Source organism: Macrobrachium nipponense, chromosome 24 (assembly GCF_015104395.2).
Source record: "Macrobrachium nipponense isolate FS-2020 chromosome 24, ASM1510439v2, whole genome shotgun sequence".
Taxonomy (NCBI): Eukaryota; Metazoa; Arthropoda; class Malacostraca; order Decapoda; family Palaemonidae; genus Macrobrachium; species Macrobrachium nipponense.
The window spans coordinates 48037804-48058841 of record NC_061091.1 but is presented as its reverse complement, the minus strand read 5'-3'; the positions used below and the strand labels follow the sequence as shown (position 1 = coordinate 48058841).

The window sequence follows — 21038 nt, the reverse complement described above, 5'->3', positions numbered from 1 at the left end:
TATTTGCAACTTAAATGCGTTGGACTGAATGAAAGGTATAGAGGCATATATTAATAAAGTTATTAACATATTTAAAGAATAAAGCTGGAGGATACGAATTGTTTTTAAAAAACTGGAGTAAAAATTGGATTTCGCTATGGAAGTTATGCCAGCTGGAAGATAACGTATAAGCACGGTGTAATAGCGTGGAAATACTATTTAATTTAAATGTTAGGGAAAAACTGCATTAGAGTTTGTACCTCGACCTGTGAACGTCGTTTTTCTAATGACGCTCGTATTAAAACCATGTTCTGTCCTAGTAATTAAAACATCTAAAAAAGCAAGTTTATTGCCTTGTTCATGCTCAATTGAGAAATGTATATTAGGATGTTCCAAGATATTCCAAGAAAGCTTCGGCTGCCTCTCGGGACCTAAATAGAGCAATAGTGTCATCCACATATCGCTTATAAAAGAGAGGGCGATATGATAAAGGACAACCATCTAGCATCTGTTCCTCGAAAGAGCACATAAAAGCGTTAGCCATAACTGGGCCAAGTGGCGACCCCATCGAAACACCATCAACTTGTTTAAAAACTTTATTGTTAAAAATAGAGTGAGTGTCCTGCACTGCAATTTCTAGAAGCTTCTTCAAATTATCCTTATTAAAACCATGATATAAAATCAAGAGGGGTAATGTCTGGTGAACATGGTGGCCATTCTGTTGGGCCATCTCTCCCAATCCAATAACGGATGCATCACTCACACCGGGTCTACCCCTTCTCTTACGGTCTTCAACACTTCCACTCTCTGTGAACTTTTGATACCAGTCTTTAATGCTTTTAACATCTGGTGGATCTCGTCAATACTAATCTCTGAACTTGCGTTCAAATACAACAGGTGATTTTGTTTCATGGTACTATAACACACAGGGCTTTCTCCTGTAATGACACCGTTTCTGATATTCTTGACACAGCTGGCGGGTAGTGATCACAGTGGCATCTGTAGGCAAACAAAAGATACTAATAATTGCTCAATAGAATGTGAAAGTTGTACAGTCATATCCACGATAATTTTAAAGTTATTGAAGTTATTAATCAGGGAATGATTTATGGACACCTTGTACCTGCATACACACACACACACACACACTCACACACACACACACACACACACACACACACACACACATATATATATATATATATATATATATATATATTATATATATATTAGAATTTCATGTCTTTTCCTCATAGAGTCCCAAAGAATGGTTGACTTCGGTTGTATCTCTTTTGCCCTGTGATGCAGATGCGTCCGTACACATCTCCAGCAGTAGATTTAACTTGCGAATGGATAAATAGGAAGAAATTGCGACCATTATTTTATAAAACGCTATGTATGCCAACGCATTTTTCTCTCAAAGAATATATTGTCTGCTGGTAATGAACTCCACGGTTGGACTAGATGTCGTCCATTGTGGACCCATATCTCATACCACTTGTAAAGCAGAATGGAGGCGCTTTGGGACGGTACCGAAGCACAATCTCTCAGATCGGGACTCTTGCTGTCTCCGCCTTTCCTCCGATCACCGTCAATCTTGATGGTCTGTATACATAACTTTCAGTTTTCTGTTGTGCCGGCTTTGTCTGTCTGTCCGCACTTTTCCTGTCCGCCCTCAGATCTTAAAAACTACTGAGTCTAGAGGGCTGCAAATTGTTATGTTGATCATCCAGCCTCCACTCATCAAACATACCACCAAAAAGCAGCCCTCTAGCCTTAGTAAGTTTTATTTTATCTAAGGTTAAAGTTAGCCATGATCGTGCGTCTGGGAACGATATAGGCTAGGCCACCATCAGGCCGTGGTTTAAAGTTTCATGGGCCGTAGCTTATACAGCATCATTCCGAGACCACCGAAAGATAGATCTATTTTCGATGGCCTTGTTTAACGATGTACAGAAAACTCGATTGTGCCTAAGTTTTTGTTTACTCATAAGAGGCAAACAGTGCTAATTAAAGGCCGTGAACTTGCGCTGCACTTGAACGCGCAAAACTGTTCTCATCTGTGAAAAGGAGAAAAGGAGCGAAGATTAAAATGTTAATATATTAACATATTCTATAAATTTCTGTATTTCACAATAAAACCCAAGTACATGTAAATGATGACAAAAACAATAAAGTCATAATTCAGTAAAATTGAAATAGAAAAAAAAAGGAAAGTGCTTGAGTGTAACTACAAACAGTGGAAATCAAAATGAAGGCTGTGGAGACAAATATCAAGGTACAAATGATTTGAGGCCAATAGTTAGTGGTCATCGAACGATGCACCCCGTAGGGGATTACTGCTGTCCAGTTTGCCTCTCGTGGTGCACTGCAGGCATTACTGAGGGGTTCGGAGCGTCCCTCGTTCCCTAGCTGCTCCCACTTTTCTTTAACTCCATTCCGCTTCCTTTCTGTAACTTCTTAGTGCAAAAGGAGAGCAAAAGTGTAAGCGTCTACTCTCCAAGGCAGTTAAAGAAAGACTGATGCGTCACGGAGTGCGGTGGTGTTCGATGACCAGCTCCTACCTTGTACGACAGGAATTGCCAGATTTCACAGATTCCTGGTTATACAATCTTTGAATGTTTTAACCGGTTTCCAGCTGGCGATAAGATTTATCCTATTGTTAAGACCGAAGGTTTGATAGCAATGAAAAATGCAAATTGGTTAAAAATTTGTCATTTTTGTATCTTTAGCTTGCTGTCCAACCACTCCAACTCCCTCTTATCATTGTCTTTAACGCTGAATGGCGGAAAGAGCCACAGTGAGCCCCAGTGATTGGTTGGTAGACTAAATTTCATAAAATCTGACAGGATGGTGTAATGCCACTAAGATAACCCAGTAGCCACAAGCAAAGGTTCATTGCGTGATTCCTCCCTCGCCCAGTTACTCAACGACTCGCAAGGCGTTGCGCGTCTTCGATCACTGCGCCACATCCACTGATAAGCTGGCTACTGCAGGTTAAACACTGCTTTTAAATATTCCCACAATTGCCAGGTGATGAATATTTTCGATACATCAACAGCTGATGACCTGGGAGATTAGCAGCCGTGAGACGTAAAAGATTTTCAGCCATTGTTGTTAATATTGAGCGGTGGAACAAATGTAGATGAATGGATAAGAATAGCGGTGTTATATGATGCGTGCAGAATGCCAGACCTTATTCCTTGATCTTCCTGTCATTTTAATATTGGTATAGTTTCTATCAAGCGTTAAATGAAGTGTCAAAGTGACCACTTACGACAAATATCTGAAGTAAATGAAGTGGTGTAGTCAGAGGGACATTGGAGTCTCTCGTAAATAAACCGCGGCTTTCTTCATTATCAGACCTCTTACCATGCTTCCGCTGCTCAGTAGACTTAGCATTGCTAACGCTGTTCAGTGATTCCGAGTATATGGCAATACTTGGTTTTACCTTGAATACCAAGTTTTGTTGGACTCAACGACTAAGAAATAGACAGACACGGCTACCAGAGAGCTGGTATTGTTCTAATATCACATGCTTCAGACTGTTCTACCCTTATTGGATATTTTTCTTGTAGGTGAAACCACTCAAAGTGATGGTTTCTTTTCATGTTAGAGGTAATCATGATTTATTCGAGCTAGATTTTGTTTTCGCCTTCGTTGAACTTTGTTCTGGTAAATGTGATCACTATGAGTGCGTTCACGGTGTTGCCATTATTTAAATTTAGTTATTCCACGTTGACTTGTTAGTGTCATCCAGTATTCCAGCAGAATGTCAACACCCACATTTTGTCGATGTTTCTGAATGTTTGCTTCTCTGCATCAGAAATCCAGTGCCACATTAAGGAACCGTTCTGCTGTTCTTAATTGAATTGAAAAACAAAGTTAAGGCTTCCCCAGCTCATAAATTAATTGTATTATTACTATCGACAAGGTTGTGATTTTGGTTTGGGTTATTTGTATCACTGTTTGGTGAGATAATTACATAGGCAGTTCTTTGTGGATTTTTACGAGGTTCACCGAAAATGGGCCTCGTGTTTGAAAACAAGGAAACTAGAAGAGATAAGAATGTAATTTATAAGTAAGAGAGAACTTTTGGGGGTCTGTTTCCGTTGCGAAGGTTTGCGGTTTCCTGAACGTTTTAGTTGTTGATATGTCTTGTGCAGAACCTTCTTCATATCGTGGCTTTCCTTTTTGTCATATGAGGATATTGCACGGCTTTTGTTACTCAGTTTGGGTGGTAACAGTCAAAACAACTCAACTCCCCCCCTCCATCAAGATCCCCCTGAATTTTGAAATGTATTTATTTTCATTTCCAGTTGCTGTTGAGAATGCTTTACTTTGGTATCTGTATTATGAGAAGTTCTTCATAAATATTATTGTAGTTCATCACATTTGTTAAGTCGATTTGATGTTCATACATATGTAACAACTGCTTTTTGATTGGGTAAGTGAGCACTTTTACATGATAGTTTAGTCTTGTGTTCACACAAAAAATAATAAGAATAGATTTGGAGATAATTTTTTATGCAATGGTTTGACATGAGCACGATTTCTACTATGCAACATCATATTATTTGCAAAGACTAAATTCACCACCAATTAAAGCTGGTATGTGGCTTATAATATAGAATCTGGAGGGAACACAATAGAACGAAGTTTGGGAAATGCTATAAGCTTCCACAAGACGCTTCTTCTCGGCCTGGGTTTGTGAACCACAAGTGCAAGTGGACCGCGGGAGTGTTTTCAAAGGGTTAGGCTAAGGATTTTTTGTAGAGAACCCTTGTTTTAAGACGAATGTTCATGAGCTTGCTACTTCCGAAAATCCCACCGACTCCTCAGTGTCTTTTATGTTGTGCTAATTCCTCGGGAGGCTCTGAGTTAGTGTCCGTCTTGTTCAGCAGAGTGCCAACACAAATAAGTTTCACTGTGAGACACTACTACCCTGTGCTTGCAGTGTGGTGATGTCTCTCTGGCCCTGTGTCAGACTGCTCAGTACTTTTACGGGAAAACTATGAAGCAGTTTTCTTGACACCTATGGAAGACATAAGAGAAATGGCAACCACCCCATTGAAAATTCGTAAAACTGTGAATTATTCATTTGTTTTCGTGTTATGTCTTCGTTGAGTTTTACAAATATCTCCTCTTTTTTTCAATAATTTTTCGCAATACCACATCAACATTATTTTCTGTTGGACTTGATTCATGAGAATATATTCTAATATCAATGATGAATAATATTATAAACAATGATAATGACCTGGGTAGATTTGTCAAAACTCCCCTAATTATTATCTTCTCTTATCTGTCACCATCTATGTTTTAACATGTGTTAAGGCAACAAGATCCTTGTGGATAAAATATCTCATTTTAGTGTCCTTTTTAAGAGAAGTTACAGTAATAATAATGATTTTGGTTATGATATAAAGAACCATAAGTAAACGGCTTAAACTTTTTTAGAAGACTTTTCTGCGGAGTAGTCGATTGATCATTCTAGTTACTAAATACCCATGGCAGAGACATGATCTTTGGGAGAGAGAGAGAGAGAGAGAGAGACCTTACCTTACCTTACCTTACAGTTCGTTCGGGTTGCCCCAGGTCCCTCAGTGTGAGGCGCCTCTAATGTCTACCAGAGAGTTGCTAGTACATCTTCCGGTATATTTTGCATCTTCCAATCTTGGATGGTCTGGGATGCAGTTAAGATATTTGTCGAGCTTATTCTTAAACACATCTACGCTCACTCCTGATATATTCCTCAGATGAGCTGGCAACGCATTGAATAGACGCTGCATTATCGATGCTGGTGCGTAGTGGATTAATGTCCTGTGTGCTTTCCTTATTTTTCCTGGTATAGTTTTGGGCACTATTAATCTACCTCTGCTTGCTCTTTCTGATATTTTTAGTTCCATGATATTTTCTGTTATTCCTTCTATCTGTTTCCATGCCTGAATTATCATGTAGCGTTCTCTTCTCCTTTCTAGACTATATAATTTTAAGGATTGTAGTCTTTCCCAGTAGTCTAGGTCCTTAACTTCTTCTATTCTAGCTGTAAAGGACCTTTGTACACTCTCTATTTGTGCAATATCCTTTTGATAGTGTGGGTACCATATCATATTGCAATATTCAAGTGGACTACGAACATATGTTTTATAAAGCATAATCATGTGTTCAGCTTTTCTTGTTTTGAAGTGCCGTAACAACATTCCCATTTTTGCTTACATTTTGCCAACAGAATTGCTATTTGATCATTGCATAACATGTTCCTATTCATCATCACACCAAGGTCTTTAACTGCTTCCTTATTTGTGATTGTCTCATTATTAGGTCCCCTATATGCATATAGCTTTCCTTCTCTGTCTCCATAATTTATTGATTCAAATTTATCAGAGTTAAATACCATCCTATTTACCTCTGCCCAATCATATACTTTGTTAAGGTCTCTTTGTAGAGCGTTCCTATCTTCATCACAAGTAATTTCTCTACTTATTCTTGTGTCATCAGCGAAACTACTCACTACCGAATCCTTAACATTACTGTCTATGTCTTCAATCATAATAACAAACAATATTGCAGCTAGCACCGTACCTTGTGGCACACCGGATATTACCTTGGTTTCATCCGATTTCTCATCGTTGCAATAACTATCTGTTTTCTGTTGTGTAAAAATTCTTTTAACCATCTTCCTACTTTATCTACGATATTGTGTTTTCTAATTTTCTTTGCTAATATATTATGGTCTACTTTGTCAAAAGCTTTTGCAAAGTCTAGATAAACCACATCTGTTTCATTTCCGCTTTTCATATTTTTGAATATGTTCTCACGGTGGACTAACAGTTGGGTTTGTGTACTTTTTCCGGGTACGAAACCGTGTTGTCCTATATTAAACAAATTATTTTTTATTAAATGTTTCATAATATTTTTCTTCATTACCCTTTCATACACTTTCATAATATGTGATGTTAGACTCACAGGCCTATAATTACTTGCCTCTAGTCTTGATCCACTTTTGAAAGTAGGGGTGATATATGCTAATTTGTGCTCATCATAAATCTTGCCTGTATCTACACTTTGTCTTAATAATATTGCAAGTGGCTTTGCGATAGAATGAACTACTTTCCTTAACAAAATAGCAGGGACTCCATCCGGCCCTGCAGCAGCTCCATTTTTAATTTCATTAATTGCCTGCACAATATCAGCTTCATTAATTTCTATGTCAGCTAAATATTCACTATTTTCTTCCCTTACTTCTATATCATTATCTTCATTATCTATTCTAGGGGTGAATTCTCTCTTATATCGTTCTGCCAGTATGTTGCAAATTTCCTTTTTTTTTTTTTTTTTTTTTTTCATTCGTTAATCTCCCTTCAATTCTCAGAGGGCCTATTTCTATTCTTCTTTTATTCATCTTCTTCGCATATAAGTATAATAGTTTGGGGTTTTGCTTGATATTTAATAGGGTTTTTTCTTCCAAGTCCCGTTTTTCATTTTCTTTTGATTGTATAATCATTTGTTCTGCATTTTCTATCTTACTTTTTAGTTCTATAACTTTCCATGCATTTTTTTCTTTTGCAAGACCTTTTTTCCACTTTCTGATTTTCTGGAACAAGATCCTTCTGTCTCTTGGTATGCATGAATGATGTTTACTTTTCTTCTTCGGTATATATTTTTCCACTATTTTCTCCAATATTTTATATAATATCTCCGTATTTACCCTTATGTCATCACTTACGAAAATGTTATCCCAATCTTTGTTTAATTCTTCATTAATTTCTGACCATTTTATATTTTTACTGTAGAAGTTGTATTTTCCATATCCTTCCCACTTTTTCATTTCTTGCTTATCTCTATTTTCACTTGCTTTGGAATGAACTGTTAATTCTATGACATTATGGTCTGAAATACTCGCATTATAAACTATTATTTCTTTAACATAATTCATCTCGTTCACAAATACTAGGTCTAAAGTATTTTCCTTTCTTGTTGGCAGGTGATTTATTTGTTGAATGTTGTATTCTAGTAGCATATCTAATAGCTTTTCAAATTGCCTCTTATCTTCTGCACTACTATTACTCTCTTTTTTATATGTATAAGTACAACCACAATCTCCTATTCGTTCTTTCCATTCTACGAAAGGAAAGTTGAAGTCACCAGATAGGAGAATAGTCCAGTCCTTGTGATTTCTACATATATCATCCAATTTTTCAATTATTAAGTCAAACTCTTTAGTATTAGGAGGTCTATATATTACTATGTTCATCAATTTTTCAGATTCAAATTCTACCGCTATTAGTTCACATTCTGAGTTACTATATTTCTCATATATTTTTCCTTGTTTTTTGTCTTTCCCATATATTGCGGTTCCCCCTTGATTCCATTCTTTTCTATCTGATCTATAAGTTTGGTGAACCCTTTTGATTTGATCATCATTCCCAGTCTCTTGGGAAATACAGGTTTCACTTATATTCATTATATCTATTTTCTTTTCATTTTGGGTTAGTTCTTCTAAGTACTCTATTTTTCTTTTTGAGTTACTCGTAACTAAACCCTGCGCATTCATCACTATGATGGTTTGCGTGTTTTCTCCTTCATTTTTAATAATGGTAGTAATAAGGATTTCCCATGTCTCTTTCCTGTTCTGGTATGTTGTTCTTTTTTTCATTTCCAGAAATTCTGACATTAAAAAATCCAACTTTTCCATAATATTTGATCTTCCTTCATCATAATTATTCATTTTGTGTCTGAATCTGCAATTTTCTCCGTTTCTGCAATATCGTCTTGCATAATAAATACAGTTATTATCTCTTGAGTAGAATTTCGGAGCTGATGCTTTGAAATTTTTTGCTGCAAACCTCTGCATATCTCATTGGTGGTTTGCTTTTCTCTTTTACCTGATATTCTTGATTTCTCTCTTTATTTGTTTCTTTCTTATTTTGGATTTTATTACTTGGTTGGTTATTTATTTGATTATGATTCATGGCTACAGGGTGCATATATTTGCATTTTTGTCGAACTTACATCCTTTTCCTTCTTTTAGGTTTTTACATATTTTTGGATGCAGATCTCTGCAATCATCCCCATATCCATCTAAGTATGCACATTTACCATATATTTCATAGTTTTGACATATCTTAGGATGTTTGTAGTAACATCTTTCTCCAAATCTGCAATTCCCTCTTTTCAAAAGGTTGCAGATTTTGTCTTTCTTGTCTATTTTTTCCTCTTTCCCGTCATTGTGTAGATCTGGGTAGAGCCTCTTCGGGATTTGCTTTTCTGTTGTCATATCGTAATTTATTTCTTCGTAGGTATGCTGCTTTATTGCCTCATATGTAGTATCAATGAGTATCTCTGCATCCATACTTTTATCTTGTTCTTTGTTTTCCTTATTTTTTTCTGACATTTCATTTTTGTTTACTTCTCTTCCGTTTTCCTCTTCTTCTTTTTCTTCTTCTTCTTCCTCTTCCTCTTCTTCTTCATCCTCAACTATTTGTACATTCAATCTTGATTTAATAACATTGTCTATCCATGATAGACATGTTGAACAAAAAATTCTTGTATCTTTTCTCAAATCTTGTATTACCTCAGCACACTGTGGATGGGTCGGAATGTTGCATGCAGCACATTTTCTGATTAGGTTTTGTGGATTGACTATGCTATACCAAACCTTACACAGTTTGCATGCTTTTGGCATTCTTTTTCCTAATGCATCAATTAGGATATTCACAAGATTCACCTTATCAATTTTTTTGTCGGAATATGTTGGTTTATGTATATTTTCTTTATGAGTCTCTTGACCACTTGGATTTTATTTGGAACTTCTTCAATTATTTTCAATATGTTTTCATTAGATTTGTTCCAGTTTGAAGGATTATATCCTTCTAATATATCTATGAATGCTTTTGTATCTTTTTGGTTAGGACTGTTGCTGATTTCATAGATGAGAAATGCCAGTTCCCTTCCTGCTACCTCATCGTATTGCGAATCTGCTAAACACGCTAAATTACGCCATCTCTTCCCGCAGTTGGAACTTACTGCCATCTTGTTCTGATTTATAGTATTACACTTGATAAACTAACTTAGAAGACGCTTTATCCTACTATTTTCACACTAATCTTATCACCGATAGTTCACGAACACTTCTAGATATTTCTCAAATTCTAGTCGTATGTTAAACTTGTGATATCTGTTGATTAATCTGACTTCACGCGGGAACGGTGAGAGAGGGGGGGGGTGGGGGGGGGGGGGGGCTGGTAATCACAATTCGGCAATGATTTATATTCTAATTAGATTCACTTGAGTCTTTTTCGGGTGTTTTCACTTATTGTCAAAACAGACATATAGTGTGAGGTATATATGTATTGTTAAATGTTTTTTTTTTCTGTAGTCCTGTTACTGCCCTTTTCTTTTCTTTAATTGATCAGAACCAGATAAAGTGAAGAACCATATAAAGAAAGTGAATTGTGAAGAACACGTTGCCATATCAGATTCAAATTTGCTGAATATGAGAATAAGCAAAATAAGACGAGTGATGGGAGAACATGTTCTCTGGCAATGAAAAAGGAACATACTATCTATTGATTGATGTACTTTTATTGTAACCTGACAAGGAAACTAGAGTTTATTTTATATATTTATATTATTATCTTCCATGGGTTAAGTCTGTTATTTCTTAGGATAATGAAGGGTAGTTGGGTAAGGAAATGTAAGGTAAGGTATAAGGGAAGAAGAACGCAGTCAACACCCAGCCAGTTACAAGGAAAAGGGAAAATATAAACTTGGAGAGAGGTAGGACTGGGCCACTCACGTTTGTTTGCATGTTATTCTGCTTTGACGTTATAGTGCGCCAGTGCACTTTGAACGTTAATGACTCATTAAAATGTGTATTTATCTAAAAACGTATCATACGGGTCATCATCTTGGCGTTCCACTGTAGGTTTTCCACTGAGCCTAGGTGAGCATCTTCTAATACCGTTCGTTGGTCATCCGGTAAGCAAAGATAACTATCGCCGCCTGCCGTTGTTCTTCATGTTGTTGAGGGCCCCCGACCCGAGGAGGGTGTTCAGAATCTCCGAGTTTCGCTTGAGGGCGTGGCTGCTGCTCGTCCTCAGCATGTGGTTGTAGGCCAAGGGAAGCGGGATGAAGGCGATGGGTACCAGCACCTCTCTCGTGTCCTGTTGAGCAAAAGTAAACGTTTTCAGTTTTTTGTTGTTAATATTGTTATTTTACACACGGGTTCGTCTCTCATGGTTTTTTTTTTGGGGGGGGGCCGGTTAGGGGGTTGCCTAATGACCTGATGACTATGATTGTTGTTGATATTGTTTGTGACGATGTCTTCTTATTCTATTCTTATCTTAATATTTGTGTACTTGCACTATACAAGAAAGAGACAGAGTCGAAGAAGTGGACGAATTATATTCGTACAAGTATATCATATCTATAGGCACATGCATAAACGAACAGGACTTGAGAAGTAGGCTTCAAAATCAACGAAAAGTTGCAGGTGCTTCTAAGTGGAGTTAGAAACTTGTTTTAAACTTCAGAATTTCAATATGTGTAACAATAGCCTCAAGGCAAGCTGAAAGCCCGCGGACTTTGAGCAGAAGTGCATGCATTAGTCAGGCTTCGATCTCGCCCCCTGAAGTCCCTGGGTTTCAAGCAAGGTCGAACCTCCTCATCAGAAATACATTGATTTGGGGAATATGCATCCTCGTCCTTAGAAGTGCATGGAACCATGGTCAGGCTTTAACTTAGCCTTCCAAGCTTTGGATCTTGGAGTTATAGGCAGGCTCGAACTTGGTCCATGAAATTCACAGGTTTGAAATGTGCCCTTGAAGCCCATGGACTTTGGGGAGACTCAAATATCGCCTCTTTGGGGAGACTCAAATATCACCTGTTGAAGTCTATGACCCTAGAGAGGCTCGAGCATTGCCAGCGAGAAAAACCTTGGACCTCGGTCATACAAGAACCTCGTCCTTGGGGCTGTCTCGAACATTCATGATTTTATAACTAACCTGATCGTCGAAGTCTTCCGAAGGCCAGGGAGTTTCGTATGATTCAGCGGCCATAACTAAGAACAGGAGCGAAAAGCCGAATGTGACGTTGAAGAATCTCATTCCTGAAAGAAAGCACCCAAGACCAATATTAGCAGTTGTTTTACTTTGCTGCTTTTTGAAATAAATTTGGTTAACTTACACACACACACACACACTCACGCACGCACGCACGCACATAATTATATGTGTCTGTTGAAACGTAGATGCATAGTATGTAACCAAATTTATTTAATCAAGTAGCAAATATATAGGATATAAATGTATTATATATATGTGTATATATATAAATATGTGTGAACAAAGATTTTATATATATATTATATATATATATCTATATATATATTATATTATATATATATATAGATAATATTATATTATTTAATATAATAAGTTATATATATATATATATATATAAATGGCTTAAGGGTGTAGAGACCCCACTCGAAACTTTTGTGAGTTGCAACCCACCAAATGTGGAGCCGTAGCCGGATGACACAGGGGTTGGCTCATCTTTGCAAGGTCCGGGATCGCTTCAACCTACTTCCCACCATTCCACTCGGCTGTAAATTTGTATTAGTGTCTGCTGGAGTTAAGAAATTGGGTGGGTGGCCAGCCAACAACTCGCTCTCAAAACTTGCTGAGAAACGGTATTCCCTCCAAAGGGAAAATTGGCGTCTTGTAAAAAAAAAGGAAGAAACGCGCACAAGGAACAAATGTTTATGCTGTTTATTCTCTGTCAACATAAATTTTAGAGGTTGAAAGGCAGTTTTCTTGTTCAAAACATATTTACAACTTTGGCAACCTTCAAAATTAATATCCTAGTAGGGCCCGTGTTGAGTTTTATTCTGTGAGCGCTATATGTTTTTGTTAATTATTCAGTTTTCTCGTTCATTGAACTTCTTGTTATGGTATTATGAATTGGTGGTAATGTTGATCTTCATCATTATAAATCCACTTGTGAACTGTTGATTCTGATATAAATCTTTTGCTCCTTTTTGACAGAATATACATCCATGAAATCTTACCCAGGAGAAAACCTTGGATGAGAGTGAGTGAGTGTGAGTGAGTGAGTGAGTGAGGAACGGCCTTAGATTATGTGATCCATCTGGAAGATGTACTCAAGTCCAGTCTTGAATAACAACTAGTCGGCATAAATTTTGCAACCATAATAACTTATCTTTAAGTGAACGCAATTTATGAAGGAATTAAATAATGTTTTACAGATTAAGCCGTGCAAGTATTTTTTAGTATGCACTGAATGTAGTTAATGTCATTATAACATACAATACATGGGACTGATGAATGTTACCAATGAATTGTATGCTGAAGAAAGGGCTTTTCAAGCATCATTCTCTTCATTGTTTATATTGTAGAAATTTAAATAGTAATTCTACTTCTTACATTTCCGACGTCGACGACCATATCTGTTGAGACTAGTTTATAAATGTCTGTCAGTAAGGGTAAAGCCCCCTTTTCCCCGTAGCACAAGTTATTTGAAGCAAATAATGTAATTCCTCCACCGGTGGCCAAATTTATTGTGACGCCGTTTTTTGTTGATATCAATCAGTGTGAATAAATCTGAATGGACTCACTCACCCATCGGAAGTGAATGAGCCAAGGGAAGAGGCCGCTGGGAGGAACTGAGGAAGAGAAGCAGCGCTCGCTGATATTTATATGTCTCTTGCAGCTGGCCACCTTCCATCCCAAGCTTTCATCTTCCCCCGCACCTCCCAGCCTCTTTCCGTTGGTTTCCAGTTTGTTTCCACCACATGGGACCCCCATTTCATATGCAGAGTAGAATCCTCATTAAAGAGCTTCCTTAGTCGGCCATTTTATTGTTCTTTGAGGTCATTTTGCCCGAAGGTTTCAAAGAGAACGTGATTCTAGGTCTTTTTATGTGATGGTTTTTATTTGCTGTAAAAGAAGACTTATTTTCGTTTTTGGTAGCTGCTACATTCTCACTTAAATTGCTGCACGGTAGATGAAACCCACGTGTTTCAAATTTCTACAGCTCTAACCGTTTCATCCAATTATACAGAAGGCTCGCTCTTGCACGCACTGCGTCATTCACCTTTATCTTGCAGGCACTCTCTTGCTTGCTGCATGCTGAGGCTCCTCCATTCCAATACCGCTTTCATTCTCATTATCCCTCCTGCTTCAGCAATTTCTCTGCTCTCTCCTTCCAGCACTGCCGAAATAATACTTCCCTTTTCAACCTATCGTCCACCGCCTTTACACGGGACCATTCTGTCTCGAAGTGCGCTAACCTTCGTAGCACGCTAACGCTTGTTCACATTGCTCACCCTTTCATTTTATCTTATGTCAAAAATACTACATAAACAATTCGTCTCCACAGCTTCTACCATCATTTTTTCATTTTCATCCAACATCCACATCGCTTCCGAGAGGAGTGCTAGACACCCTATAAGTATTCTCCCAGTCTTTTACGAGCATCCTACTGTGGAACTAACCCCTCTCATACTACCATCATTGCAGTTTTGGATGATCTCTTCTCTCACTTTATCAGTGTGTGGAGATGAGGGAGTTGTATCGAAATCAACACCTGATAATCCGTAGAGTTTGGGCGTACATTGATAATAACAAAGTTATTACAAAAACAGTTGTACACAATCTTATGATTACTAGAGAACTGTAAAATATTCCTGTGTTATAATTAGTGTTGAGGGACATTAGCTGAGTGTTTGGTCAACAGTGGTACTTGATTTTGTATCCTGTATTAATGTAAAAAAAAAAAAAAAGTTTAACCTTAGACTTAGATCATTAATCAGATCGTGTTTGAACGAAGTTCCTTTGCGGAAGGGCAAAATGATCCCGTAAGTCGTTAGTCACACAAGACTGTTCGGACAAAATTCCGTCTCAAAGGAAGGGGAGGTTAGTGTCACTCACACAAAAGAAGCTTCTCCACATGTGGAAATTCCCAGAAAAATCCAATCGATGCTCTTCCTTGCGAAAAGAGTTAGATAGACTGCTGTGGTGGGTCGATTATGTTATTTCACATTCCTGTGGAGTTCAAGGCGTTGGGGTTTCAACGGGGTCGATGGATTTTGCGTTCATTCGGGAGTTGAGGAGAGGTGTGTTCAATAAAGTTGATGAAAGGGCGTGCTGGTATAGGCGCTTGTTAGATATTGTCTGTTTTGTAATTAATCCTTTGTTCTGAATGGAGATATTTTTGCTTTGATTTTTCTTACTGTGTTAGAAAAAGAGATGTGGGGGCGCAGGGCCTGGCGCCCAATAGGGTTTTCAAGGAGAGTTTTGTTCGCTAAGAGAATTGATGGGACATATTCGCCAGGTCTCTTCCTAGATTGTTGGCAGTTTCGTTATTAATCCTTTGCTCGGAAAAGGAGAGTATTTTCTCTCGATTTTTAAAATTCCTTTGAAAGTCATTGATACTGATAAGTTACGAATGAAAGTGAGAAGAAAAAGGCGTGCAGTTTTTCGCAATGTGTTCCAGAAAGCATGGACCACCCCGCCTAAAACTAAGTTGGGTTCTGGGTTGTATATATTTTCTCTGTTTGTGCTAGGATATTGTATTCATACGTGCCCTTGGTAAAATTGTATGACATTTATTCCATTTTCAATTTAAGTATATGTTTATTCTTTTTCGTTAAGAAATTGAGGTAGTTCATTCATTTTGAAATAAGATAACCTTACTGCCATTGGGGGTGATATATAATGGTGACGAAAGACTGTTACTTCAAATTTATCGCATCAAGAACTACAGAACCCGAATGTATAGATAAAGGTCGCACAAAGCCTGTATGTAAATTAAACTTAATTTTGTTCAGACCTTGGCCTCTGGGCCAGGATGGAACCACAGTAGAAGCCCCGAGTTTTACATAAAGAATGTGCATGAAGAAATATTTAGCATGAACAGCAAAGCCACAATTCGTCAGATGAACACCGGATCATTGAGATCTAATGTTTTAGTCAAGAATGTATAGGAAAAATCCTAACAAAAGTTTTTTTTTCAGTAAATCTAGTCGCATTTTAGACTTTTCATCTTTGGTGAGGGTGTAAAACAGTATTTTACTTTATATTACAGACAGATTGGAAAACCCGGTCGGAAGGATGCGAGAGGCTGAGAGAATTGATGAGATCCGTCGAGGACATCTCGCCTCTTCTGCCTCATCTCCCCCACTTCCTGGCCCTCCTGGACTCCCTGGTCGACGACTACAACTTCAGGATTTCCATGACTGTGCTCGACATCTTCAGGATCCTCATCGAGAAGTTGGACTTGAAGCTGCCCCAGTACCTAAAGCAGATCGTCCACTCCGTCGTGAAACACGTCGGCGACTCGAAGGTGGTGGTGCGCATCGAGAACATGCGGGTGTTCCAGAAGCTCCTGCAGCAGGCGAAGCCGGCGGTCGTGATGCCCATCCTGTGTGACAACCTCGGCCCCAACAGGTCGTCGAGGGTGAGGGAAGACAACCTCAACCTCATCATCTACGCACTCATGACTTTCCCCAGCTACGAATTCGACCTCAACTACCTGGCGGAGACGGTCGGCCCCACTGTGGCCGATCCCAAGAGGAGGGTGAGACAGGCCTCCCTCGAGTGCATTTCGGCCATTGCCCAGTTCCTTGGGCCTGCCAAACTGGGACCCCTCATGGCGGCTGTCGACAGAGTGGAGGTGAGAAAGATTTAGTATGCGAGGTAAAAGTCTAAACTCTCTCTCTCTCTCTCTCTCTCTCTCTCTCTCTCTCTCTCTCTCTCTCTCTCTCGTGCAATGTCCACGATGATTTTCTTTCAATTATAATAAATTTTCATATGATAGTCTGATCTCCACAAGCTAGATTAAACCTTAACCACTCTTCTGAGAAGGAGTGAGTGTTATAAACATATGTGTATGCATGTATGTATATAATAAATAAATAAATATATATATATATATATATATATATGTGTGTGTGTGTGTGTATGTATGTATGTATATATATATATATATATATGTATGTATGTAGTATATATATAGTAGTATATATATACAAATACATAGTTTAAATCTGAAATACCATAAGTAAAATGCAATATATGATTTGGTCCTGATCGGTTTCGTAACTTGAGACATTTTCCCATTACTGGTACTTAGTAGAAGTAAAATATGTATATGCTAGCATACAGCACGCCACAAACGAACATGGAGAGTGAAAAAACAGCGCCGCCGCCTCCTCTCAAGTGTCAGCAACTTGTACTTTTTCTTTGTTATATTTGTTTGAACTGCGTTTCCATCTTGGCATATTATAAAATTATCTTCTATTTTGCACATGTACTTTGTTTATCACTCTTCTTGTTCGTATGTGTCGTGGTCTATGCTAGCATATAAATATTTCTTTTAGGTACCAGTAATTGGAAAATAGCTCAAGATATAAAACAGATCAGTACCATATCCTATATTTAATTTTCCCCTATAGTATTTTTAAGTCGAACTACACAAGGGGCTCATGAACTATATATATATATATATATATATATATATATATATATATATATATATATATATATATATATATATATATATATATATATATATACATAAGGCCCATTAAAACACTCTGCTCTAAAGCTTGGGACTATATTTCGGTAAACTGACTCCCACCCTTATCAAGTAGTAAATGACAGGAGTTACATTTGCGAAATATATAGTGGGAGACATGCCTTCAGGTTATGTTTGGGGTCACCGCTAAACCGACATTGGTTCTATCAATTGTCTTAATCTGTTTCATCGTTGCCTTAAGGAATATAGTGTATATATGGACAGAGTCCCAGGCTCCGTTGGAAAGGTTGATCCTATTATCTTGTTTTATCAGTGAAGATTTTACCATCTGACATTTGTATCGACAGCTGCTATTGTATAAAATTCGGGATGAGTTCCATTGTACAGTTTATGTTGTTTATATGATGGAAAATTGACAAACTATGTTGTCCATATCAAAATAACCTTATGTTGAGTCATAAGCACTCAGTTAGGTATGGGCAACATAGTTAGGCAATTTTCCATCATATAAATAACATGAACCATACCATGGATTGGAACTCATCCCAAATTTTATACAAAAGCAGCTGTCAATACAAATGTCAGATGGTAGAATCTTCACTGATAAAACAACAAGATAATAGGATCAACCTTTCCAATTGAGCCTGGGACTCTGCCCATATGGACAATATTTACCCTAGGGCAACAATGAAGCAGATTAAGACAATTATCAGAACCAACGTTGGCTTAGCGGTGGCCCCAGGCATCACCTAAGGGCATATCTCTCATTATATATTTCGCAAATGTAACTACTTCTGTCATTTACTACTTGATATGGGTGGCAGTCAGTCTACCGAAATATATTCCCTAGCTTTAAAGCAGTGTTTTAATGGGCATTTTATACTTTAGAGAATGCATTGTAGTAGTACGTGTTAGTAAGCCTATGGAATTTGTTCATGTAAGGGTTATTTAAAAAAAAAATTTTCATGTGCCAGTAATTTCATACATTGTTGTTCTGATCTTCGCACCAATTACAACATAAATTGCTGAGTAAGACAGAATGCTACCTGATTTTTAGAGAAGTTATTTATGAACATAGTAATTTTGTTGTTATAAATGCTCATATGGATCCCAGATTGATGAAAGCACTAATTGCTAAGAAGTTTATTGGTTGCATTTTGAAGAGATTTTGATTTAACTAAGTTGCAGAACTGTAAATTAAAGGTATATATAGTTATATAAACATACTTTATACATATATATCCACACACACTGTTGGAGGTCTATTTGAATGCCAAGGACGCCTTCATCTGTTATATAAATAAAAATGGCTGTATGTATGCATGTTTGTGTGTGTATGTTCCAGCATAACTCTGAAATGCAATGATCAGTTTCAACCAAACTTGGTAGACATATGATTTACCATCTAGTCTAGAATAGAATAGTGTGGGGTGGGGGGGGGGGGGGGTGGTTAAGATATCACTAGCACCCAAGGGGGTTGGAAGGGCTTCCCTGAAACAGGCTGGTTCTGCCCGCACACTTATCAACTAAATAAACTCTTCTGGTTTATCATACTTAATTTTGGTATACATATGACCTACTATCTGGAAAAGAATACTGTGGGGGTAAGACATCAATGGCACCAAAGGGGGTAGGGTGGGAAGGAGGTGACGTAAAAATAACGGAAAACTACAGATATCAGTGTCTAATTCATAGTTTTCGAGGTCACTTAGATGAATAGTGACAAGCCCGATGCCATTCAAGTCCAAGTTTAGCCCCAATGAAAATGGGGGGTGAGAAGGGGTGAAATATAAAATGTCAAAAGTGCTGGCCAATGTAATTGAAGCAACTATCTTTACAGGAGAGGGAGAAAGTGAGAGAGAGAAAGTGAGACAATGAGTACAGAGGGTGTTAGGGAGAAGAAAGAGTGAAAGAGGAGAGAGCGTAGAGGGGATGTTAGTGAGAGAGTGAGAGAGTAGATGGGGTATTAGGGAGGAAGAGAGAGCGAGTGAGAGAGTAGATGGGGTATTAGGGAGGAAGAGAGAGCGAGTGAGAGAGTAGATGGGGTATTAGGGAGGAAGAGAGAGCGAGTGAGAGAGTAGATGGGGTATTAGGGAGGAAGAGAGAGCGAGTGAGAGAGTAGATGGGTTATTAGGGAGGAAGAGAGAGCGAGTGAGAGAGTAGATGGGGTATTAGGGAGGAAGAGAGAGCGAGTGAGAGAGTAGATGGGGTATTAGGGAGAAAGAGAGAGTGAGAGAGAGTTATCGGTTGTCATTCAGTTTACCTGGGCAACGCCGGGTTGGTTCTCATCTGGTAGAGGAAGACATCAGCAATCTGCTCGTTACCTCCAGGAAAGAACAAATACACGTTCTTCTCTACATGATAGAGGGAGAGAACCGAGTTTTAGCACATGAAAGAACTTTATGGATTTTATTCTCTGTTCTGCGAAACCTAGTTTACATCTGTTAACTACGATGAGGAAGGATTGAGAACTCTGAAATATTGGTTGCTCAGTGTCGGAGAATCACTGTTGAGTGATGTTTGTTAAATTCATCCTGTTATCCACCATTTGATGTTTCAAAGAATCTGAATATTTTTATTTACACTTTCATAAATGGGTTTTTGTGTGATAAATCTTATAGTAAATAGTTTTAATGATTAAGAGTGGCTCTGTGTATCTATGAATATTTCTACTGAATGGCCTCACTTTAGAAAATATTAAGGGTTTCCTTTGATGAGATGTGTTTATGACGTTGATAACCTCGTTGCTGAGACCCCTGTTGCATTTTCATCTCTCTCTCTCTCTCTCTCTCTCTCTCACACACACACACACACACACACACACACACACACACACACACACACACACACACACACACACACACACACACACAAATATTGGCAGCAGACTCTGAACTGCACCGGTAGTGACAATGGTTGTAATAATTGTCCATCTCCTTTGGCAGCTGTGACATTGACATGATAAAGTAATCTCTTTTATGGCCTTAATTATCTCTTATCAGGAGCATTGTTCCTGACGTCAGGGATCATTATGTATAAATGCGTGATGGTCATTACATTCTTGGAATTAATTAGCCCTTATCAAGTTTTCTCCTGATCACTAATGGTACTGATTGACTGTGCTGATTATTTCGTGAGGTTTTCGTGTTGTTGGTAGGCTTTTCCCCCTTCTAGCTCTCGCTGAGGGTAGTAGTATCATGGTATGATATTGGTATCTGTGCTCTCGTTTGTATGTCCGTCTGCAATTTACGTCTTGTCATTGGATTTTGTCTTTTGATTTACATTATCAGTTTTTTTATGATAAACGTTTTAATAACAAACAAAACATCAGTGGAAATGAGATTCCCACAGTATTTTTATCGTGAATGTTTATTCATCCTGATTGATCTCGAACCGATGAAATTATTAGGTTTATTTATTTAATGAAGCTCGACATTGAATTCTGATAAAAAAGGCAGCAAATCAGAGCAAAGTCTCCAGAAAATTAAGCAGAA

General features: G+C 37.9%; 2 protein-coding genes across 8 annotated transcripts in view; one reads left to right on the top strand and one right to left on the bottom strand.

The window, feature by feature from the left end:
• The window catches only part of LOC135205604 (uncharacterized), a 630437-nt gene that overhangs the window by 206443 nt on the left and 402956 nt on the right, over window positions 1-21038 (top strand). For 6 of the 7 annotated variants that reach the window (XM_064236380.1, XM_064236379.1, XM_064236383.1 and 3 more), the window contains exon 3: window positions 16093-16680. The exons of the other annotated variant lie outside the window; for it this stretch is intronic. In XM_064236380.1, coding sequence (XP_064092450.1) covers window positions 16093-16680 — 588 coding nt within the window. The remainder of the gene's footprint in view (window positions 1-16092; window positions 16681-21038) is intronic. 7 annotated transcript variants of the gene reach the window in all.
• LOC135204180 (uncharacterized) lies at window positions 10633-13654 on the bottom strand. The gene is made up of 3 exons (XM_064234247.1): window positions 13626-13654; window positions 11988-12091; window positions 10633-11147 (listed from the first exon to the last, which is right to left on the bottom strand). The coding sequence occupies exons 1-3, from the start codon at window positions 13627-13629 to the stop codon at window positions 10977-10979; spliced, it is 279 nt and encodes a 92-aa protein (XP_064090317.1). The 5' UTR covers window positions 13630-13654; the 3' UTR covers window positions 10633-10976.